This window comes from Lethenteron reissneri, chromosome 53 (genome assembly GCF_015708825.2).
Source record: "Lethenteron reissneri isolate LAM-NWPU_2019-01 chromosome 53, ASM1570882v1, whole genome shotgun sequence".
Classification (NCBI taxonomy): domain Eukaryota; kingdom Metazoa; phylum Chordata; class Hyperoartia; order Petromyzontiformes; family Petromyzontidae; genus Lethenteron; species Lethenteron reissneri.
The window spans coordinates 9,949,814-9,974,834 of NC_083831.1; the positions used below are offsets into that span (position 1 = coordinate 9,949,814).

General features: G+C 49.6%; 1 protein-coding gene across 1 annotated transcript in view; it reads left to right on the forward strand.

Moving 5' to 3' along the window:
• Positions 1-25,021, forward strand: part of LOC133356172 (ryanodine receptor 2-like) — a 200,997-nt gene that overhangs the window by 78,465 nt on the left and 97,511 nt on the right. The window contains 16 exon segments of the mRNA XM_061573549.1: positions 1,302-1,440; positions 1,974-2,077; positions 3,261-3,323; positions 3,325-3,397; positions 4,300-4,486; positions 5,727-5,777; positions 8,942-9,056; positions 9,626-9,746; positions 10,871-11,040; positions 11,822-12,042; positions 12,786-12,876; positions 13,815-13,955; positions 16,386-16,549; positions 16,895-16,973; positions 18,383-18,472; positions 24,573-24,695. Coding sequence (XP_061429533.1) covers positions 1,302-1,440; positions 1,974-2,077; positions 3,261-3,323; positions 3,325-3,397; positions 4,300-4,486; positions 5,727-5,777; positions 8,942-9,056; positions 9,626-9,746; positions 10,871-11,040; positions 11,822-12,042; positions 12,786-12,876; positions 13,815-13,955; positions 16,386-16,549; positions 16,895-16,973; positions 18,383-18,472; positions 24,573-24,695 — 1,932 coding nt within the window.

Consider the following 25,021-nt stretch of genomic DNA (forward strand, 5'->3'; position numbering starts at 1 on the left):
AGAGAGACAATACACAGACACACAGACAGACACACAAGTAGAGAGAGACAACACAGAGACACACAGAGAGAGACACACACATAGGCACACGGAGAAACAACACCTCTGCGTCGAGGTCTTAAATAATACTATTGCACGAAATCTGCTTCACTCACAGTGGACGGTAAAGATCCCCTGACATCGTTCGCAAGGGTAGGCCGCCCTGTGCCGGCGTTGCGGTCCAAAGTTTGCCCAATTCGAAAATGTATAAATTTGGGTTTTACTCACAGCAGCAATCACCGCCTCCAGCTGACAGACTCATGCCCCGGGTCACTCTCGCAAATGAGACTCGTAAACCATCACCCAAAACTCCGCTCATCCTCACAGCAGCTTTTGGCTAGCCGTTGAACAAAGACGGTCACCGCGTCACGCGCTTTCAGATGTTCTTCTGTGGCTGTCTGGAATGCTCTTCCGATATCTAGGAAATCACTGGAGCTATGCACTTTTAAATCTAGATTGAAAACTGAATTTCTTTAGAACTGCTTTTTGTGTTCAGTTTTTTTGTCCTTCCCCCGCACCTCCGATTAGCACGGTTGGCTACGTACGGTGCGAAAAGAAGTTCAACATACATACATGCAGAATCTTTTTTCAGAATGTGAATATTATCCTGGAGGAATCCGATGAGCTGTAAAGATATTTGTCACAGATGTCCAGTAGGGGTGGGTAAGAAGTTTACAACACCAAACAAGACATACTGGCCCCTAGAGTTCTCACTCGGTTACACACAAGAACACTTGTAACTCCTTTTATTGCTGTGGATTTCACACCTGATGATAATTGCTTGTGTTGCAGTCAAAACGTCGTGAGAATTTCTATTGTTTTATATTTTTATTCTTATATTGTTTCCCTTCTACTTGACTTTACCAAAAGAACTAAGAATATGAATCCCTGCAGTCACGAAAGCTTTAAATCAAAACTTGTAACTCCGTTCACTTGGAGGACTTCGTCACAATTATGACTAATCGCCCGATGAAGCTGTTTTTTGTAAGCGCCCTGTGAAACGTCGTACTCGAATTGTAAACACCGTTGGGTTTACTCTCCAAACACGCAACCGGTGTGCTGAAGTAGTCCCCAATTGGTCACGTTTTTTTGTTTGTGTACGTGACAAAACCAGTACCAATTGGCTGTGTCGGGTGGTGGCGAGTTACAATTACACGTTTATATGTACGCGATCTAACCCAAACAAAAAACAAAAATCCTTTATCAAGATAACTTGGTTGTTGATGTGCCCCCTCCTCCGCCCCCCGCCCCCCCCCCCACAGGAGATCACCTTCCCTAAGATGGTGGCGAACTGCTGTCGATTCCTCTGCTACTTCTGCCGCATCAGCCGGCAGAACCAGAAGTCCATGTTTGAGCACCTGAGCTACCTGCTGGAGAATAGCAGCTTCGGGCTGGGCAATGGTGAGCCGCTCCCGTTGGCGTGTACCCATCAACCGATCTCCGGGCCCGCGTCCAGCGTTCGCGACGATAATGACATAAAACTTATAACTGCACTACGAAGCAATTTTATCTTATCAGGTCAGGTCCACTGAGCCTACGTAGCTGCTTTTTCAGAAACGACCTGGCCACAAATGATAGCTCAACGCAAGTGACTCATCCCGTGGACATTTATAGCAGCCAAATACCCTGGAGCTTGCATGTCTCTCTATCCCCGTGGTCACGTGGATTCTTCCTCCAGTTCCCTCCGGTTTTTATCTCCATGTTTATAATCAACATCACGCGTTTACAGTGTCTGTCTGCTATACATGTCCACATGATGATAAGCCACTTCGTTTAGCAATCATTTGTGATAGCCAGGTCGCTTCTGAAAAAGAGCTATATTTAGCTCAGCGGGGCCTTACCTGGTTAAAATAAAAATGGTTTAGTCTTTAAGCTTAGCTTTGTCGTGCCGCCTGGCTAACCCCAACCCCCCACCCCCGGCGTTCCGATTGCAGCGTCGTTTGGAATCAAGGGCTCCACGCCCCTGGACGTGGCGGCGGCGTCCGTGATGGACAACAACGAACTCGCTCTCGCCTTGACGGAACCCGACCTGGAGAAGGTAAGTGTGGCACCCAATGCGCATTGCCACGTGCCGACCAACGACACATTGCCACGTGCCGACCAACGGCGCATTGCCACGTGCCGACCAACGGCGCATTGCCACGTGCCGACCAACGGCACATTGCCACGTGCCGACCAACGGCACATTGCCACGTGCCGACCAACGGCACATTGCCACGTGGCGACCAATGGTGCATTGCCACGTGCCGACCAACGGCGCATTGCCACATGCCACCCAACGGCACATTGCCACGTGACACCTAACGGTGCATTGCCACGTGCCGACTAACGGCGCATTGCCACGTGCCGGAAGGCTGTAGACTCTCTGGAAGCTTGCACGGTGGACGTCCTGATGACGACGGCGAAATCAATCGCTGTACTGCACTACTATGCTCCCACGTCTACGCTCCCGCGACTTTTACCTGCCCGCACTGACCAGCTTGGCAATGTGTTGTCGTTGCAACTCGCACGATGCGGGGATGCCCTCATCCAGCAGTGGATTGAGAAAGGGATGTAAATTTGTATTATTATACCACATTGCAAAGTGCAGTCCCTAACTATGAGTCCATGAATTTGGCTACCTTCTCTTTCTGTCCTGTGCAGAAGCCCATTCGTCACAGAAGTTAATATATGACTCTACTCGTGTCTGCTAGGTGGGGCCCACTGTTAAGTTGAGTGGCCTTGTCACCTCAGTCCAGTTTGTGTCCACGATTGTGGAGCACCCAATGTGTAAATGATGAGAGAAAGAAATCCATCGACACAGAAGTGCAGTGCAGGCCGGACTAACGGACTAACACGTGGACACGCGCTCGTAAGAGAACACTCCGCCTTTGCGCTCTGTGCAAAATAACCCATGAGCGGTCCCTGAAGCGATGCATCGAGGCTGTTGAGGATGCTGGGTGGTAATCATAAAGACTAAACAGACACGAGCAAAAGTTTTCTTCAAAATCTAGGTTGAAACCTAATTTCTTCAGGACTGCTTTTTGTGTTTTAGTTTGTTGTGCCTCCCCCACCTCCCCGCACTTCCGATTTTCATGGTTGGCCACACGCGGTGCTAAAGAAGTTCAACGCACGTACGTACATACAGAGCGACTGGGCAGCCGCATGCGGCGTCGCGTCATTGCGCCTAACCCACGCACGCCGCACCGCGCGCCTGCGCGTGTCCGTCCTGCGCATGCAAGGTGGTGAAGTACCTGGCGGCTTGCGGCCTGCAGAGCAGCCCCATGCTGCTGGCGCGCGGGTGGCCCTGACATCGGCTGGAACCCCATCGAGGGCGAGCGTTTCCTCGACTTCCTTCGCTTCGCCGTCTTCGTCAACGGTGAGGAGCGCCGGCCAGGCGTTGGCCGCGGCCTGGGCAGGGTTACCGCCGGCTTTGTACGTAAAAAAAAAAAGTCTAAACTATAAAACAGTATTTTATTTGTTTCTAGATTTGGCCAGGTAAGGCCCCACTTAGCTGTGCATAGGCCTCGGCAAGGTAAGGTAATTGTACCCTTTTTACCGGGTAAAAGGGTAAAGGTAAAGGTGTCGACATGCCAAGGAGTAAGGGTAAAGGGTAACAGGGTAAAGGTAGGCTCGTTGCTTTTTACCTTTTACCTTACCTGCTAAAGGGTAAAAGGTAGGGTAGAGTGATTGTATTGTGGTAAGGTAAAAGGTAGGGTAAAGGTAGGCTCGTTTTTTTTACACTTTTACCTTACCTTGCCAATGCCTAGCTGTGCATAGCTCGTTTTCAGTGGCGACGTGGCCATCGCAAATGATAGGCTCAACGAAGTGGCTTATCGTCGTGTGGAAATCTATAGCGGCCAAAATACTCTGAACGGCACGTTGAATCTAAATGTGGAGGGAAAAACCGGAGGAGCCGGAGAAAAATTCACGCGACCACGGGGAGAGAGACACGCAGACTCCAAATATAGAGCAGGCGTCAGGGTCGGGATCGAACCCATGACCTCCTGCATACCAGGCGAGGTAGTTAACATCTCACCACAAGGCGAGAGAGAGAGACACGCAAGCGGCACCCAAAAAAATACACGCTGGACTTGTTTCACCGACCGTACGTAGGCAACCGTGTTAATCGGAGGTGCGAACGTTGACGCACCCACGGTAATAACCAGGGCGGCCGCACGTGCTGAACCGAGAGCGAACCGGCAGTCGGGACACGAGCTCGGCTCGATGCTAGTGCCCCCCTCCCCCACGCCCCCATGTCTCCGTCCCGCGTGCGTGCAGGCGAGAGCGTGGAGGAGAACGCCAACGTGGTGGTGCGGCTGCTCATCCGGAGGCCCGAGTGCTTCGGGCCGGCGCTGCGCGGAGAGGGCGGCCAGGGCCTCCTCTTGGCCATCGAGGACGCCATCAAAGTGGCGGAGGAGCCCGACCGCAGCGCCCCGCCCGTGGCAGGCCACAAGCGCGGAGCCCCGTGAGTCGGCCTCGCTGTTACGCTTGTGTTACACGCCGGGCGTTACACTCACACGCGTGCTACACGCCACATGTCACACTTACACGTGTGTTATGCGCCGGGTGTTACACGCCACGTGTTACACTCACACGTGTGCTCCACGCCACAAGTCACACTTACACGTGTGTTATGCGTCGGGTGTTACACGCCACGTGTTACACTTACATGCGTGCTACACACCGCGCGTTAGTCTCAAACGCGACGATCCGTTCGTTTTGGCCACGTCGGGGTGGTGGAGGGCTTTGACCGCACAAACTTGGTGGGATCATTGGGTGGCGGGACCCTAAAATCACCGATGGGTCGTGCACGCATGTCAACGTGTACACGTACAGACACCGTGTCAACACACGCGTACTCGAATGCCTCTCACGTGCTGGGCAGTGGTTCGATTGCTGGCCACGGGCTAACATCGGTGGCGAGTGGAATCTGAACTGGTTCTAGCCCCCCTCCCCCACCCGCCCCCCGAGTACGGTTAAACAACGCCAACACGGCGCGGAAATATCTTCATTACAGCAGGGGAATTGACAAAAGGGGTTGTAAATTATTATTATTATTTGCAAATACAAACAACGGAAATGTTTACATTACACACGGGGGGGGGGGGGGGTGGGCAATTTCGGCCAATCCAAGCGCTCGTAAGTTGGGCCGAGCCGTGCCCGCAGCCAGTCAGCGCAATCAGCGACGGCCATTCATGAACGTTTGTACCTCCACCGGCTTTGTTAACATCACGTTATCTGTTTTAGCAGTGGTAACAGCTCTCGTGCAGACTCAGTGACTGTTCTTACTTATTTTTCAACTCACGAGTAAATTCGATGAACAGTTATTCCGGTCAACGGCAGTTTTCGTGGAACGGATCAAAGGCGTCAACCGAGGGACTACTGCCGTGCTGAGCACGCGACCCGACCCAGAAACCACACGCACACCGATTGGCAGGAGCAAGCGGTTGCTTGCTCCTGCCGCTCACTGGCAAAAGAACCCCCACTTGGCGGAGCTCGAGAGAGAGCCCCCCTGCAGGAGGATATTTGTAAACTCGCACAAATGTACATTTACATTGTATCCCCACTTTGTGTAAAAAATTGTATTCGCTGTCCAGAACTCCGTAAGCACCGCCTCCGCCGCTGTTCATGTCACATTTCTGCGTTGTCGTTTATTTGTTCTTCTTTGTCCCCTCTCTGACATCTGCTGTCTCGCCGGCCTCCAGTAAATCCAGGAGCCGCATCGAAGACTTTGCTCAAAAGAGCAGTGCCATGGGGTAATCATTACGGTCGCACGGTTTTGCATCGGGCGGAGAGTCCTTCCTAACCCTCCCCCCTCGGGAGACTGCATCGTGGGACTGCAAACCCCCCACAGATGCCACCCCCCCACCAACTCCGCATATATCTCGCGCCACATAAGCAGCTCCATAGAATGTGACGGCTCCTCGACCGACAGCTTTCCGCCACCCCCATGGAGTACGGAAAATACATCACGCTGCTGCTTATGTGGCCTGCGATATTTCACGTGGGCTAGAGTGTTTCACGTGGGCGCTGCAGTTTGTCGTCTCCGTAACCTCCACGGTTAATAATCCCCGCGCGTGTGTGTCCGTGCAAACTAAGTGTGCGTGTGATTGTCACTTTGTCTCCCTTACATTCTTAATACCCCCGGAGGCCCATGTTCAACAGAGAATATCGGCGCGTGATAAACCATCACGCGAACTGCGGTCATCCCCGTGGTTATCGGGTGACGTCGTTCTTGTTTGCGCGAACGCGCGGACAATTATTAAGCGTTATTAGATCATTCACAAAATCAGAAAATACCCCAGAAATGGTCCCAAACAATGCTCGTGTGTTCATGTGACGCTCATCCCCAGAAGAGGCCGATCACGGCAACTGCGTTTGAGAACTGAACATAGACGGAGAAATAACGGCGTCAGCCGTTTCCAAAGCCGCATTTGCTTGCATGTGGTGTCATTTTCCAAATTCGAATAAATCACACCGCATGTTTTCTCAATTGGGATCACACACAGCAGCAATCATCACCCCCCCCCCCCCCTTTACTGGCAGCCAGGTGCCGAGTCGCCCTGTGCCACACACAGGGACAGCTGCCACTGGACCAGATGACGCCAAAAGGCGCAACCCATGTGAGACTAGGCTCTAAGGAAAGCTGTCTCGGGTGTGGACCAATCAACTTCAAGGACAGTGCACATTATCAGAGTTATGTTTTTTGTTTGCATTATGACTGCAGGTATTGTGGTCTATGTAAACATGATTCCTTGTAAAAAGGTGTCAGTTTTGTTGCCTGATAGAAGGATAAAAAAACAATTATCATATTTTTACTGGCAAATGAGGTTCCAATGGTGTAAACGCTTCACCTGTTTCCAAATTTCTTACAATTCTTCTCTCGGCGGAATCTAACAGAGATTGTGGTGTAAAAAGTAATATTATTCAAAATTAACTCGCGAACCATGAGTATTTAGATTTATTTTTGTGCACAGTCAGTGGTAACTGGGCCTAGACCATCAACTCGTCACACTTAAGAACCTGGTTTTTTCACTATTCAATCTATGCGAGTCTGAGTCTCTATGCGAGTCTATGGATCTCTATGCGAGTCTATGGGTCTCAATGCGAGTCTATGGGTCTCTATGCGAGTCTATGGGTCTCAATGCGAGTCTATGGGTCTCTATGCGAGTCTATGGGTCTCAATGCGAGTCTATGGGTCTCTATGCGAGTCTATGGGTCTCTATGTGAGTTTGTGGGTCTCTATGCGAGTCTATGGGTCCCTATATGAGTCTGTGGGTCTCTATGCGAGTCTATGGGTCTCTATGTGAGTTTGTGGGTCTCTATGCGAGTCTATGGGTCTCTATGTGAGTTTGTGGGTCTCTATGCGAGTCTATGGGTCTCTATGCGAGTCTATGGGTCTCAATGCGAGTCTATGGGTCTCAATGCGAGTCTATGGGTCTAAATGCGAGTCTATGGGTCTCTATGCGAGTCTATCGGTCTCTGTGTGAGTCTGTGGGTCTCTATCTACGCGAGTCATTCGTGACCGAGCCGAGACCAGCATCTCGCTACACTTCAGAACCCGGTTGAATCACAGGCAGCCGCTGGAACCTGGTCTGGAACTCGGCGTTGCTGGTTCAGCGTCTCCTGATTCCTGAGTCACCGGGTCACCCCGTCCCCCATGTGAACTTGCATGCTCGATTGTGATTGTCTGCTCACTCGCGTAACAACAAATCGTTGTTATGCATCTCACCTTTTTCCCTGTAAGACTCAGGCCACGTTTGAGCCGTCATGTCGTTTCACATCTAAATTAACAAAACAACTCGAGGAACTAACGACGAATTGCACTTTGAACTGTTTAACGACTCTATTTAGCGGAGCGTGTGTGTGTGTGGTGTTGTCCCGTATTCTCATCGCATCCCTTAACAGGTTTTCAGTTAAAACCCTTATCCACACTTTCCTTCGTGTAGGGGATTGAATAAATAATGATTTTTTTTGTCGGTTTGTTTAATGCTTGTGTTATTTAAACAATTTCTTCCTCCCTAAAGTTGCCATTCACTTTCCAGATGTGAAGCACAATCGTGTTTGTTGTTATTGTCAAATAACAACACACGTGTGTGTTGTTATTGTCAAATAACAACACACACGTGTGTGTGTGCATACGAGTGTGTGTGTACGTGTGTGTGTACGTGTGTGTGCGTACGTGTGTGTGTGTACGTGTGCTTGTGCTTTTTGTGTAGGTGTCATGTGTTTGCGTCTAGGTGTATGCAATTGTGGGTAGTGTGTGTGTAGTGCGTGTGTAGGTAGTCTGTGTGTGTATGTATGCAGTGTGTGTTTGTACGCAATGTGTGTGTTTGTACGTAATGTGTGTGTACGTAGTGTGCGTGTGTACGTAATGTGTACGTAGTGGGTGTACGTAATGTGTGTGTTTGTACGTAGTGTGTGTACGTAATGTATACGTAGTGTGTGTACACGTGTGTAGTGTGTGTAGGTAGTCTGTGTGTGTACGTAATTTGTGCGTGTACGTAATGTGTGTGTGTGTACGTAGTGTGTGTGTATGTAGTGTGTGTTTGTACGGAATGTGTGCGTGTGTACGTGGTGTGTGTGTGTTCGTAGTGCGTGTGTAGTTAGTCTGTATGTGTACGTAGTGTGTATGGTGTGTGTGTACATAGTGTGTGTGTGCACATAGTGTTTGTGTGTACGTAGTGTGTGTGTATGCAGTGTGTGTGTATGTGCGTAGTGTGTGTGTGTAGTGCGTGTGTAGTTAGTCTGTATGTGTACGTAGTGTGTATGGTGTGTGTGTACATAGTGTGTGTGTGTACATAGTGTTTGTGTGTACGTAGTGTGTGTGTGTATGCAGTATGTGTGTTTATGTGCGTAGTGTGTGTGTGTGTAGTGCGTGTGAATGTAACGTCGGTGATGACGATGCAATGTTGCCCAGGGTCAGCACGGAGGAGGAGGAGGTGGGGAAGAGGTCGTTCCACATCGGCCACGCCATCCTCTCCTTCTACTCGGCCCTCATCGATCTGCTCGGACGCTGCGCACCAGAGATGCATGTGCGTGAGCCGCGGTCATTTTAACAACGCAACATGTTCGAGGGGGGGGGGGGGGTCCCGGACCATTTGGGGCTTCAGAGCACCGATCCGGCACCGCTCGATCACAGGCAGAGACGGCCAGAGTTGAGCCAAGTTTTCAAGTGCAGCGAATTGACGGGACCTTCAATCGTTTCATTAACCCTTTCCCATTCCGATGACGTACGCGCGTGTACGTCATCGTTTTTTTATACCAACTTGACAAAATTTGGACCATGACGCGAAGCACATTGTGCGAAAGATGCCACAGGATCTTCAACGTCCACCGTAAGGCTGAAGCACAGTCATCTGACCCTTGACCCCATCTGGCCACCTCCTTAATTACGTGCCCAACCCTTTTACCGTTCTGTGACGTCTTGCAAGTTGCAGGGTCACCTCTGAATCTGGGAACGCACAAGCGGCTCAGCTACAACGCTGACAAGACGGCGGCGAGCGACGCGGCAACAGCCGCGAAAAACCTCGGCGCTAGCTCACAGGGGGAAGGCCCTCACCCCCCACCCGCCTCCCTTCTTTGCCCGACGTGTTCCCTACAGCTGATCCAAGCCGGGAAGGGAGAGGCGCTGAGAATCCGAGCAATCCTACGATCCCTGGTGCCCCTGGAAGACTTGGAGGGGGTTATCAGCATCACGTTCAACATGCCCACCATCGGGAAAGGTGCCGCCACCCCCGCCCGCTCCCCCGCCTTTCTGGGTGTCTGAGTTGCCAGTCTGTTTGTACGTACGTATGTCGAAACTTCGTTCGCGCCGTACGTAGCCAACCGTGCTAATCGGAGATGCGGCACAACAGGACTCCAACTGCGGCCGAATTTGTGCTTTATTTGGTAGTTCAATCATCATCATGGTCATTATTATATATGTATTTAAACGATTGTTGAGCACCGTTCCCCGAGGGCGATAACGTTTAAGCGGCCAGCAACAAATGGCGACGCCGTAGCTGTGACAGATGGCAGTTGGGACGTTTCCCGAAGTCGACAGAAGTTTTCCGAGAGTTTTTGTGAAAACGGACGCGGGGAGTTGGGCTATGGCACGGGGAACGAAAGCTGAGAGCTTCTTGCAGGATGAGTGATTTAGCCGTTCCGTGACGGGTCACTTGAAATGTCTGTGGTTTGAAAGTGTCGATCGTTTGGGCAAGGGCACAGAGGTATGGAAACGCAATCTCTCTCCGTCTCTCTAAATTGAGATTCTGATTCTGAGAGTGAATGTGAGTGGGTGAGTGTGAGAGTGAGTAAGTGGGAGAGTGTGTTAGTGTGAGGGTTAGTGAGTGTGAGAGTAAGTGAATGTGTGAGAGAGAGTGAGTGGGAGAGTAAGCATGTGTGTGTGGGAGAGTGTTAGAGTGTGAGATTTAGTGAGTGTGAGAGTCAGTGAGTGAATGTGAGATTTTGTGAGTGTGATTGTTGGAGAGTGAGTGTGTGTGAGGGTTCGTAATTGTGAGAGTTCGTGAGTGTGTGAGTTTGTGAGCCGAAGAGAGAGTGAGAGAGTGGGATAGTGAGATAGTGAGTGGGAGAGTGTGAGAGTGAGTGTGATATTTAGTGAGTGTGAGAGACAGTGAGTGTGAGAGACAGTGAGTGTGAGAGACAGTGAGTGTGAGCATAAGTGAATTGTAAGAGAAAGTGAGTGGGAGCATGTGTGTGAGAGAGTGTTAGAGTGAGTGTGTGAGTTAGTGAGTGTGAGAGTTAGTGAGTGTGAGAGTTCGTGAGCCTGACAGAGAGTGAGAGAGTGGGAGAGTGAATGTGCGTGCGCACGTGTTGTGTGTGTGTGTGTGGTTGCGTTCGGCGGCAGACGGTGGCGTGGTGCAACCGCGCATGTCTGCCGGCTTCTGCCCGGACCACAAGGCGCCCATCGTGCTCTTCCTTGACCGCGTGTACGGCATCGAGAGCCGCGAGTTCCTGCTGCACCTCCTGGACATCGGATTCCTGCCCGACCTGCGCGCAGCCGCCTCCCTTGACAACGTGAGCCACCCCCACCCCTACCCCACCACTCATCCCACCGCTCATTCCACCTTGCCCATCCCACCCTGCCCATCCCACCATGCCCACCCTATGATAAACTGTCCCTCAGGCACCGCGCAGCTCCACGAGCCATCTCACAGATGCTTTAATTGTCTCTCTCAGCCCTCCAGGGTAACGCTCTTGAGGCGTTGGAGTAAAACTTTTCTTGGTTCTTTCGGTAAAGTCACGTAGAAGGGAAATAATAAATTAATAAAAATAAAACAATACAATTCTCACGACGTTTCGATTGCAACACAAGCAATCATCATCACACCTGATGATGATTGCGAAAGAACCAAGAATATGAATCTCTGCAGTCATGAAAGCTTTAAATCGAAAAATAAAACTTTTCCCTCCGGTTTTGACACTTTGATCCCCCTTTTAGCCACTAGCACAACGTGGGGGTGGGGGGCTCTCACGGTGCGGACGGTTTTCCACCGGCTATGAGCTGAGCCGAGCTAGAAGTTAAACCCGTGACGTCGTCTAAATCTGGCTCCAGGCCAATCAGGGCCAGGGCCAATGGGCGGGGTGTGACGTTGATCGGCACGGCACGGCTCATCTCCCGCAGTGGAAAAACCAACCCCGGCGGCCCCCCTTGAGCCTCGTTGCCGGGACCCCCTGGCTCCGGTTTCCCTGGGCGGGAAAAAAATTCACTGAGCTCGAACTCCACCACCCCTAACAACTCACCACCCACCCCGCGTCCCCCCCCTCCGTTCATCCCTCCCTTGCTGCCACGCTCCAGCCGCTGCTGAGCTCCACGGACATGGCGCTGGCGATGTACCGCTACCTGAGCACGGCGGTGCTGCCGCTCATCACCAAGTGCGCGCCGCTGTTTGCCGAGACGGAGCACCACGCCACGCTGGTGGACTCGATGCTGCACACCGTGTACAAGCTCTCCAAGGGCCGCTCGCTCACCAAGGCGCAGAGGGACGCCATCGAGGACTGCCTCATCTCCGTCTGCGGGTCGGTTTTGCCGCGGGGGGACACGGAGCGGGGAGGGGGGGCGTTGTTGTTGTTGTTGTGACGCTCGTTCACCCGGGAAGGACTCTCACGAGTCTCGTCCTTCGATCACGATGACATCATTCGGACACTTTGCCACGACTGAAGCTTGGAGAGAGTGCAGCCGAGTGATCTGAAGTTTGGTGAATTTACCTTGAGTCAAATAAATGTGTTCATTTTACATCGGTAAATTAATCAATATGTTCGATGACTTCGATATTCTTTCTTTGCAAAATGTAATAATACATCCTTCCAATTAGCCGTAGGCCCCTCATAGCCGGAATCCGTCGGGGTGCCACGGTGGCGAAACGTTAACTCCCTCGCCTGGTATGCAAGAGGTCGTGGTTACAATCCTGACCCTGACGCCTGTATATTTGGAGTTTGCGTGTTCTCCCCGCGGCCGCGTGGATTTTTCTCCGGGTCTTCCAGTTTTTACCTCCGCATTAGGAATCACCACGCGTTCAGAGTATCTGGCCGCTGCTTTCAATGTCCACGTGATAAGCCACTTCGTTCTGACATCAATTGTGGCCAGGTCGCTTCCGACACATCACTCGGTGGCCTTACCTGGTAAAATAAAATGAAAAAGTTCGCAGCTTAGTTTTCAGGTAACGAGCACGCGGTGATGTCGGGGAAGCGCCTGTGGAGACCGCGATCTCCCCCTTTCTCGCTCTTGTGCGCCTGCTCCCTGCTGCCAACGCCGAGTGCAGGCAGCTGCGCCCCTCGATGATGCAGCACCTTCTGCGCCGGCTGTCGTTCGACGTCCCCCTCCTCAACGAGCACTCCAAGATGCCGCTCAAGGTGGGGGGGCGCCGAGTTCACGACCGGCGGCGAACAAAACGCATCAGCCAACGGACTGGTTTCTCTGTGGGACCGTTTTTTGTTTTTAGCCCAGTAACACATTCCTGAGGAGGGAGCTGGTAGAAACGTTGGGTTGCTCGGTCAATGGCCAGGGTCAACGGCGGCGTGGTGTATTCCGCAAATATGCCCGACTGTGAGGGCGGGCACAAGCCGGTGTGAGTAGGTTAAACGTTGAGTTTTATAAGGGCACCACGGGGTGACCAGCCCCTCCCCACCCGGCCCCACCTCTCCCACCCCCCACCAAGCCCCACCCTCCCCACCCAGCCCCTCCCCACCCTCCCCTCCGCACCCAGCCCCTCCCTCCCCACCCAGCCCCTCCCTGCACGACGGACACAATAATCCTCTGTGGGCTGGTGTAACCAGGAGGTTCCTACCAGTATAACTCTCCTGTAGATGAACCACTATGAACCAAACTGTCGTCTTAACGGTTTTGTTGCTTTTGGAGAATTGGGTGGGATCTGAATAACCTCCCACCGAGGTTGTGCCGGGAGATCGAATCGAATTGAATCCGGCAACCTCTGGATCGTCGGTCCAGTTGCGCTGACCTTATTAAAAAAAAAATGATTTCAGTGGGAGCCCGGTACGGAACACACAAACTGCGACGCGGGGAGGGCGGTAGAGAAACTCCGCGAGCCTCGGTCCCGAACGCCATGCACCTGGGTTTAGAGACGGGCAGGAGAGTAGGCTCGATGCCGCACCGAGCGGGGACCGCGAGTGGGGTACGTCGTAGTTTTTAGGGGAAGGTGAGAGAAGATTATTTTAAAAAGAAAGTGGACAGAGCGGGTGAAAACGAGGGCGACGGCTCCCTTGTTTTATATTAACGTGGCGTCGTTGCCATCGTCGTAACCGTCGTTGTTTCGTTGCGGTTGTGGTTGCAGCTGCTCACCAACCACTACGAGCGGTGCTGGCGCTACTACTGTCTGCCCGGAGGGTGGCTGGGTTTGGGCGTCGCTTCGGAGGAGGAGCTGCACCTCACCAGGAAGCTCTTCTGGGGCATCTTCGAGTCGCTGGCGCAGCAGGTGCCTTGCTTTGTGGTTTTTTTTCCAACCCATTTGCATTTGGAGGCTTTTCCCCTCTTTTCTTTCCGCCTGATGAAGACCGCTTGTGTTGCGATCGAAACGTTGTGGCTTATTGCTTTTTTTATTTTTTTATTATAATTTTTTTTTATCTACGTGACTTTACCGAAAGAACCAAGAATTTGAATTACTGCAGTCACGAAAGATTTAAGTCAAAAGTTCAGCCATTTGTTTCAAGTCGGCTGCGCTATCGGCATTCGCTGAAAGTAATCGTCACGCGCTCGGTTTCATGTGTCGGTGGCTTTTGATTGTGTCTGTGCTTTTATTCGGTCTAAAAATCAACTGCCCCCGGCCGACTCGCGCGGCACGAGATTTTAGTATTTGACGTTGATTTATGTCCGTGCAATGCTCATTGATTCCTCAAGCGACATCCATTCACTTCATGGGCTGTGTTTTATTTTCGCGCATTTGCTTGTTATTTCGGTGGCCTGCATCAACCTTGAGTTGGCCACCCGGTTAAACAAAATCCACTTGAACGTGACATTCAGGCACTCGTGGGCCATAACCACAATCCACACTGGGTTAAACCATTTTGTCAAAGCGCTTCCCAGTAGCTCTGGCTGGCTGTCCAATGTGTGTTTGGTTGTGGGCAGCGGTGGTGTAGTGGTTAGCGCTACACTGCGATATGAACCCGGTGACCTGGGTTCGATTCCCGCTCACGGCCAACACCTGTGACGATTATCTGAACCGGTCCTGGACCTCCTCTAGGTCGACTCAGCCTCAAATGAGAACCTGGTGCGGTGCGTAAACATCGCCACTGGGGAGACAAAGGCGGTCGGGTGTGGTGCTGGCCACCCACCCCCTTGTGTGCCGTTCCGGCCTTCATAGGTGCTACTCGCTAGCAGCACTTGCCCCGACAGTCTGTTAAGGCTACACGGGGGATCTTTGTCTTTGTACCACGTGTATTGTTTGGCACGATGCGTCACGTGCCGCTCCAGAGCTGCGTAGCACAACCCTGACGAGGTCATAGAACTATGCGCTTTTAAATCTACGTTGAAAACTAATTTTTCTTCGGTACTGCTTTTTGTGTTTAGTTCGTTGTCCTTCCCCCGCACCTCCGATTAGCCACGGTTGGCTACGTACGGTGCGAAAGAAGTTCAACGTACATACACACATAACCGCCAAGCTCTCCTTACTCGTTTGGTAACAGCTATTTATCATTTGTGCTCGCTACCTCACGTATTTTGGCAAGAAGTAAAGTATAACACAATATCCATATTCATTATCAACCATGGTCGATCCACTGCTGGATGAAAGCTTCCCCAAGCAGACGCTACCTCTGACAAATCCTGCGATGCAACAATCCATCAATGCACTCGCACGCGAACGATCTCTTCATCGGATGTCATCTTGGGACGCCTACCGTTAGCAACGACATTGTAAATGGTTTCAGTTTGGTGTTTTAACATCTTAACACCTGTTTTGTTGCCAGAAAAAAGGGGAAAAACCTATTATCATATTTTGGTACTGGCAAAGGAGGTCCCATGATGTAGCTGCTCACCCCGAACTCTCATTACTCTGGTAGTGGGTTGTCTTTAGGCTGCACGCCTTTTGGCGTCCTCTGGTCTAACACCGTTTGAGACGAGGCTCAAAAGAAAGCTGTCTCTAGTGTGGACCAATCACTTTCAAGGACAATGCATATATTATCAGAGTATGTTTTTTGTTTGCATTCTGACCACAAGCATTGTGGTTAATGCAGACATGATTCATTGTAAAAGGTTTCGGTTTGGTGTTTTAACATCTTAACACAGCTGTTTTGTTGCCAGAAGAAAAGGGAAAAACCTATTATCATTGGTACATTTTTACAAAATGAACGAAACGGCTGTCGTGGACCTTATATCACCCTGAAGTGGAAGGCTAGTGCTGGATACAGCAGTCACACATTTGCAAATGCGATTTTTAAGGTTGATCCTGACCCGTGTGGTGTCGACAGTTCAATGATAATGTGGCCATCGTATTGAGGGACCACTTATTGTGTGGCGTTACCTTGGTGTGGTCTGGGACTGTTTTGTTGTTGTATTTGCTGCCTTGCTCAAGCTTGATGAATTGGACTTATATCGTGAAAGTATTTCATATTTATTTTTATTGAGTGACTTGCAATCGGATCGTTTTTTAAAATTATTTTCTGCTGTAACTTGCTGACCCATCCACCCATCCATACTGGGACATCTGTGAAAAAGAGCGTCATAGCCCATCAGATTCCTCCAGTCTAAAAGATTCGTAGCGTCGCCAAAATCGTGGCAAAACCCGCACCTCCATGCTGCTCACCGTCCCGTGACCGCGTGCACCCCCCCCTTTGTGCCCCCCCCTTTGTGCCCCCCTCGTGCCCCGCCGCGCGTCTCTCCACGTGCCCCCCCCCCACACACCGCACAGCGCTACGAGCCCGAGCTCTTCAAGATGGCGCTGCCGTGCCTGAGCGGCATCGCGGGCGCGCTGCCCCCCGACTACATGGAGTCGCAGTACATGGCGGCGCTGGAGAAGCAGGTCTCCGTCGACGCCGACGGAAACTTCGAGCCGAGGCCCAAGGACACGGTCAGGTCGGTGTACACGCCGGCGGTCGCCCCGCTCCGCCGCCCGGTCGCGTCCAAACGGAAACGCCTTTCCCTCGAACGCGGTTGTTATTATAATAATATTTGTACATGTTTTTAAATTTCTTTTCACGGCTACCGAGCCGTATTAATACATTCTGCGGCTCGCATTTGTATTTCATATTTTCTCCCATCGTGAATTCGGCGTCATGTCTTGAGACAAAGTATCCGATCGGATGTCTCACAGTCCATTTTACTTCATCATTCGCTCGCTGTGCCCACGCTCTCACTGTGCCCACGCTCATCGTGCCCACGCGCCCGTTGTCCCCACGCATTCGCTGTGTCCGTGCGCAGCATCATCATCCCGGAGAAGCTCGACTTCCTCATCAACAAATACGCGGAGAACACTCACGACCGCTGGGCACTGGACAAGGTGAGTGAATGGGGGGACTGTGTGTTGTTGCCTTGGTGTGGCCTGGCACTGTTGTTGTTGTTTTGATGCCGAGCCCATTTAGTGTTGAAAAACCTGCATAAATCGATGTACTTATGCAATTTGTCCTCCTATGATTTAGTTTTAGTGATTAGCTTCCCTCTATTTTGCACTCCAATCGGTTTTCGTATTGTTTGTTGTTGTAACTTTCTGACCCCGTACCCCGACCGGACATCTTTGAAAAAGAGCTTCACAGCTCACCGGATTTCTCCTCCGCTCTTCATAAAGATTCTGATTCTGAATGAATGGCTCCCGGAGGGTGTAGCGATCACAAAGTTTGAGTTCGGTTCGTTCGTTACACGGGGGGTGGTCCCGTTGAGCCGGCTGCCCGGCTGTTTTGCACGGGCGATTCGTTGTGGTGCACGAGCAGCAGCGACAGCGACAACAACAACAACAAAAGACAATCAAAACGTCAATATTGCAGAGAATGATGACAGGGGTCCTGAAGGAACATTGCACAACTGACAGACGAGGCGTTTGACGGTCATACGCATGAAACGCACGCGAATTGAAAAAGAAGACCCCACCGTGATGCATCTCAATTATTTCGTAAAAGGAAAGTGGTGATTGCACCATCCCCCAGTGGATGCAGTGGGCGGTCAAGGAGACTAACATTGTAATTCACTTGTACCGATCGAAAATAATCGATGCTCGTGCACATGTTTCAAGTTTATTTTGTGTAACCGGGCGGCGGGGACGAGTCTCATTCTGTAAGAGTGACCCGGGTCAACACAGTGGCCGAAACAAAACATCGGACAGCGTTGAAGCAAAGGGAAATTGTGGATAAAAAAAATATACAATCGAGATCAAAAAACAATTGTGTCTCATGAGAAATATTTTTTTTCACAAACATAAGTCGTGTATCAGAAGCACCTCAATTGATTTTAATCAATGACTTAATGACTATACATGTAACTAATGATTAAATATTAGTATTGTAATGTTCATCTCAACATCAAAACTTAAAAGTAAATAAAAATTATGGGAAATTACCATCACGAGCTTGTTTGAATTTGAAGAAAACAAATCAGATGACTTTGCTTTAATTGCCAATTACAAAATGTACACAAGCCAGTGTGAGCAAAGATGGTGGCTAATTGAAACCGCATTGCATTATGGGGGGGGGGGGAAAAACACCCACCGCCAATAGATTATCAGGTGATTCCCATCACACTTATTTGTAAGGACTTTGTTGTATTTTTTGTAAATACTTTGTTTTGGCGGTTGGATTTGAGCCCGCTTTTTCTCTTTCTGCACAGCACCTTGTGACCTCTGAGTGAAATTATTATTATTCCGTGACGACAATTTTCCTTCACTTGAGTGTTGCTATTCTTTGCCGGTCGTCGTTGCAGATCACCCAAGAGTGGACGTATGGAGAGGCGGAGGATCCAGAGGCTAAAACGCATCCCATGCTGAAGCCTTTTAAACTCTTCTCGGAGAAGGTGACGTTGGAGGCTGTCCTCGTTTTTTTACATTTTTTTATTGCAACTCAACGCGAGGCCGGTATAATACACCGATCGCCAAATGGGAGTGATTGGAGGGGGACAGAAATTGCGCGAACAGCAACCCGATTTCGGTGCGACAGGCTGACCTTATGAAGGATGGGCTGCCCTCGTTATTTAAATATGATAAAGACAACTGGTCCGTCTGGTCTGTGCTCTCAAGACTGACGTCAGATTCCATTCTGACGGTTTAATGTCTCGAGACTCCTTTAAGAGACCAGGGTCTGACAGCCTGTCGACTCAAGACCCCCATCAGAAATTGTATTTTGTCTAAAGACTCGGCGACTGGTTTGCTGGTGTTATCGTCTAAAGACCCCATCGTAGAGTCCGACAATCCAATCTGACTTTGAGCTGCTCATCAAGTAACGTGTGAATGTAATCAAGTTACTGAAGGCAGATTCCGGTTAATGCCGTAAGTCTTTAATGATTCAGCCTAATATTAATAGATATATTTTTAAAATGTTTATTGAAGGACTGTACAAATACTACTCTCCTAGTCCATTGTCTAAAAACTCCATCATTGGAGAGCTCATTAGTGACCGGTTCATGAGTACATTCTCCACGTACCCCCCCCCCCCCGCACCGACTCGGCACAACCGATACTACCGGCTGATTGGTTCTCTGATAGAGCGCCCTCCAACAACGCATCGAAGCACCGCGCGTCAACGTCTGACCTCAGCGCGCAGGGAAAAGGGGCACTACCCCTGTGACAGCCGTCCCTGTTGCGGCGCGAGGTGGCGCACCGCCTGGTCCGCTATGCGTGTGCATAATCCAAATTGAGTAGATAAAAAAAAATCTTACCACAAAACGTGGGTCCCAGTATATTACGCCGATGAAAATCAGAACATTGGAGGCGGGGACAGAAAATCTGTGAGAATTCGAATTCGGCGCAACGGGATGGGACCCTGCATAAAGGTAGGGGGGTGGGGGTGTGAAGACTTACATGGGAGGGGGGGGGGGAAAGGGAAGGCGGCAAAGGGGGGTGAAAAGATAACTGACTTACTAAGAGGAGACTGAGGATAGAGGGAAGAGGGGGGGGGGGATTTGGGTAATTTTCTAAGATGGCACAATGGTCAACTCTTGAGAATGACGTCACGGGGATCTTCGAGGACCGCCGTGAAGCAGACGGGCTCTGCATTGTTACGGATATTTTCAGCACGCAGCATTTGCCAGGACGGGCGGCCGCCAGATTCGAACCGCAGACCTCGGCAACGAGCGGCAGACTGCCACCGCTGGCCCACATCAACCATTGTGGCCGAGTGCTCGTTTGGCCATTAGAGACCCGTTGGCCAGTGACACATCTGTAGCGTCGCTGGGGCTTCGAGCTCGGACTCGATCTGAGGCGCTGGTTTTCAGCGCTTCGCACCTTCGATGAGCACGGTTTGCGACGTACGGTGCGAAAGAAGTTCAACGTACATACATACAACACTGCCCATAAACTCACACTGCCCATAGACTCAACACTTCCCATAGACTCACACTGCCCATAGACTCAACACTGCCCATAAACTCACACTGCCCATAGACTCAACACTTCCCATAGACTCAACACTGCCCATAGACTCAACACTGCCCATAGACTCAACACTGCACCATAGACTCAGCACTGCCCATAGACTCACACTGCCTATAGACTCAACACTGCACCATAGACTCAACACTGCCCATAGACTCAACACTACCCATAGACTCACACTGCCCATAGACTCACACTGCCTATAGACTCAACACTGCCCATAGACTCACACTGCCCATAGACTCAACACTACCCATAGACTCACACTGCCCATAGACTCACACTGCCCATAGACTAAACACTGCCCATAGACTCACACTGCCCATAGACTCAACACTTCCCATCGACTCAACACTGCCCATAGAATCAACACTGCCCATAGACTCACACTGCCCATAGACTCAACACTACCCATAGACTCACACTGCCCATAGACTCATACTGCCCATAGACTCAACACTGCCCATAGACTCACACTGTTCATAGACTCAACACTACCCATAGACTCACACTTCCCATAGACTCAACACTGCCCATAGACTAACACTGCCTATAGACTCAAAACTGCCCATAGACTCAACACTGCCCATAAACTCAACACTGCCCATAAACTAATAGGGTTTTTCCCCTTTTTTCTGGCAACAAAACTGACACCTTTTGCAAGGAATCATGCTTACATTAACCACAATACCTGCAGTCAAATGCAAACAAAAAACAATACTCTGATAATTTATGCATTGTCTTTGAAACTGATTGGTCCGCACCAGAGACAGCTTTCTTTGGAGCCTAGTCTCATATGGTGTTCGACCAGATGACGCCAAAAGGCGCACAGTTCAAAGACAACGCAATACCAGAGTAATGAGAGCTCGGGGTGAGCAGCTACATCATGGGATCTCCTTTGCCAGTACCAAAATATACTAATAGGGTTTTTCCCCTTTTTTCTGGCAACAAAACTGACACCTTTTGCAGGGAATCATGCTTACATTAACCACAATACCTGCAGTCAAATGCAAACAAAAAACAATACTCTGATAATTTATGCATTGTCTTTGAAACTGATTGGTCCGCACCAGAGACAGCTTTCTTTGGAGCCTAGTCTCATATGGTGTTCGACCAGATGACGCCAAAAGGCGCACAGTTCAAAGACAACGCAATACCAGAGTAATGAGAGCTCGGGGTGAGCAGCTACATCATGGGATCTCCTTTGCCAGTACCAAAATATACTAATAGGGGTTTTCCCCTTTTTTCTGGCAACAAAACTGACACCTTTTGCAAGGAATCATGCTTACATTAACCACAATACCTGCAGTCAAATGCAAACAAAAAACAATACTCTGATAATTTATGCATTGTCTTTGAAACTGATTGGTCCGCACCAGAGACAGCTTTCTTTGGAGCCTAGTCTCATATGGTGTTCGACCAGATGACGCCAAAAGGCGCACAGTTCAAAGACAACGCAATACCAGAGTAATGAGAGCTCGGGGTGAGCAGCTACATCATGGGATCTCCTTTGCCAGTACCAAAATATACTAATAGGGTTTTTCCCCTTTTTTCTGGCAACAAAACTGACACCTTTTGCAGGGAATCATGCTTACATTAACCACAATACCTGCAGTCAAATGCAAACAAAAAACAATACTCTGATAATTTATGCATTGTCTTTGAAACTGATTGGTCCGCACCAGAGACAGCTTTCTTTGGAGCCTAGTCTCATATGGTGTTCGACCAGATGACGCCAAAAGGCGCACAGTTCAAAGACAACGCAATACCAGAGTAATGAGAGCTCGGGGTGAGCAGCTACATCATGGGATCTCCTTTGCCAGTACCAAAATATACTAATAGGGTTTTTCCCCTTTTTTCTGGCAACAAAACTGACACCTTTTGCAAGGAATCATGCTTACATTAACCACAATACCTGCAGTCAAATGCAAACAAAAAACAATACTCTGATAATTTATGCATTGTCTTTGAAACTGATTGGTCCGCACCAGAGACAGCTTTCTTTGGAGCCTAGTCTCATATGGTGTTCGACCAGATGACGCCAAAAGGCGCACAGTTCAAAGACAACGCAATACCAGAGTAATGAGAGCTCGGGGTGAGCAGCTACATCATGGGATCTCCTTTGCCAGTACCAAAATATACTAATAGGGGTTTTCCCCTTTTTTCTGGCAACAAAACTGACACCTTTTGCAAGGAATCATGCTTACATTAACCACAATACCTGCAGTCAAATGCAAACAAAAAACAATACTCTGATAATTTATGCATTGTCTTTGAAACTGATTGGTCCGCACCAGAGACAGCTTTCTTTGGAGCCTAGTCTCATATGGTGTTCGACCAGATGACGCCAAAAGGCGCACAGTTCAAAGACAACGCAATACCAGAGTAATGAGAGCTCGGGGTGAGCAGCTACATCATGGGATCTCCTTTGCCAGTACCAAAATATACTAATAGGGTTTTTCCCCTTTTTTCTGGCAACAAAACTGACACCTTTTGCTAAGGAATCATGCTTACATTAACCACAATACCTGCAGTCAAATGCAAACAAAAAACAATACTCTGATAATTTATGCATTGTCTTTGAAACTGATTGGTCCGCACCAGAGACAGCTTTCTTTGGAGCCTAGTCTCATATGGTGTTCGACCAGATGACGCCAAAAGGCGCACAGTTCAAAGACAACGCAATACCAGAGTAATGAGAGCTCGGGGTGAGCAGCTACATCATGGGATCTCCTTTGCCAGTACCAAAATATACTAATAGGGTTTTTCCCCTTTTTTCTGGCAACAAAACTGACACCTTTTGCAAGGAATCATGCTTACATTAACCACAATACCTGCAGTCAAATGCAAACAAAAAACAATACTCTGATAATTTATGCATTGTCTTTGAAACTGATTGGTCCGCACCAGAGACAGCTTTCTTTGGAGCCTAGTCTCATATGGTGTTCGACCAGATGACGCCAAAAGGCGCACAGTTCAAAGACAACGCAATACCAGAGTAATGAGAGCTCGGGGTGAGCAGCTACATCATGGGATCTCCTTTGCCAGTACCAAAATATACTAATAGGGTTTTTCCCCTTTTTTCTGGCAACAAAACTGACACCTTTTGCAAGGAATCATGCTTACATTAACCACAATACCTGCAGTCAAATGCAAACAAAAAACAATACTCTGATAATTTATGCATTGTCTTTGAAACTGATTGGTCCGCACCAGAGACAGCTTTCTTTGGAGCCTAGTCTCATATGGTGTTCGACCAGATGACGCCAAAAGGCGCACAGTTCAAAGACAACGCAATACCAGAGTAATGAGAGCTCGGGGTGAGCAGCTACTTTGAACTGTGCGCCTTTTGGCGTCATCTGGTCGAACACCATATGAGACTAGGCTCCAAAGAAAGCTGTCTCTGGTGCGGACCAATCAGTTTCAAAGACAATGCATAAATTATCAGAGTATTGTTTTTTGTTTGCATTTGACTGCAGGTATTGTGGTTAATGTAAGCATGATTCCTTGCAAAAGGTGTCAGTTTTGTTGCCAGAAAAAAGGGGAAAAACCCTATTAGTATATTTTGGTACTGGCAAAGGAGATCCCATGATGTAGCTGCTCACCCCGAGCTCTCATTACTCTGGTATTGCGTTGTCTTTGAACTGTGCGCCTTTTGGCGTCATCTGGTCGAACACCATATGAGACTAGGCTCCAAAGAAAGCTGTCTCTGGTGCGGACCAATCAGTTTCAAAGACAATGCATAAATTATCAGAGTATTGTTTTTTGTTTGCATTTGACTGCAGGTATTGTGGTTAATGTAAGCATGATTCCTTGCAAAAGGTGTCAGTTTTGTTGCCAGAAAAAAGGGGAAAAACCCTATTAGTATATTTTGGTACTGGCAAAGGAGATCCCATGATGACTGCCCATAAACTCAACACTGCCCATAGACTCACTACCCATAGACTCAACACTGCCCATAGACTCAACACTGCCCATAGACTCAACACTGCCCATAGACTCAACACTGCCCATAGACTCAACACTACCCATAGACTCACACTGCCCATAGACTCAACACTGCCCATAGACTAACACTGCCTATAGACTCAACACTGCCCATAGACTCAACACTGCCCATAGACTCAACACTGCCCATAGACTCAACACTGCCTATAGACTCAACACTGCCCATAAACTCAACACTGCCCATAGTCTCAACACTGCCCATAGACTCAACACTGCACCATAGACTCAACACTACCCATAGACTCAACACTGCCCATAAACTCAACACTGCCCATAGACTCAACACTGCCCATAGACTCAACACTGCACCATAGACTCAACACTGCCTATAGACTCAACACTGCCCATAGACTCAACACTGCCCATAGACTCAACGCTGCTCATAGACTCAACACTGCCTATAGACTCAACACTGCCCATAGACTCAACATTTCGCACCTGCGATGAGCACGGTTGACTACGTACGGCGAGAAAGAAGTTCACCGCGTGGCGCCGTGTTTTTTTCTCGTTGTGCAGGAGAAGGAGACGTACCGCTGGCCAATCAAGGAGTCGATCAAGACGATGATCGCGTGGGGGTGGTCCATCGAGCGCTCGCGCGACGCCGACCAGATGGCGGCACAGGGGAAAGGATCTTCCCAGGTGAACGTCACGATCTATCCACTGCTAGACGGGGCCGGAGGCTTCCCGCAAGCCGTCGCCGTGACTCGCGCGAGGTCGGAGGCGCGGCCGCCAGCCATCGTCACTTGTCGTGATGTGTCATCTGCCCGAACCCGCTTACTTTTCTTAACAGTTAACCCTTTCTCACTCGGATTTTGTTTCCGATGGTGAAAAAAATGAACGAAGAAAAATTATTCACTTAAGTGGCTATTTCATAACGAATGGATATTTGTTTACTTTTCCCATATTTTGCACTCCTGTCGTGTTTTCGTATCGTTTGTTGTTGTAACTTTCTGACCCGCCCCGAC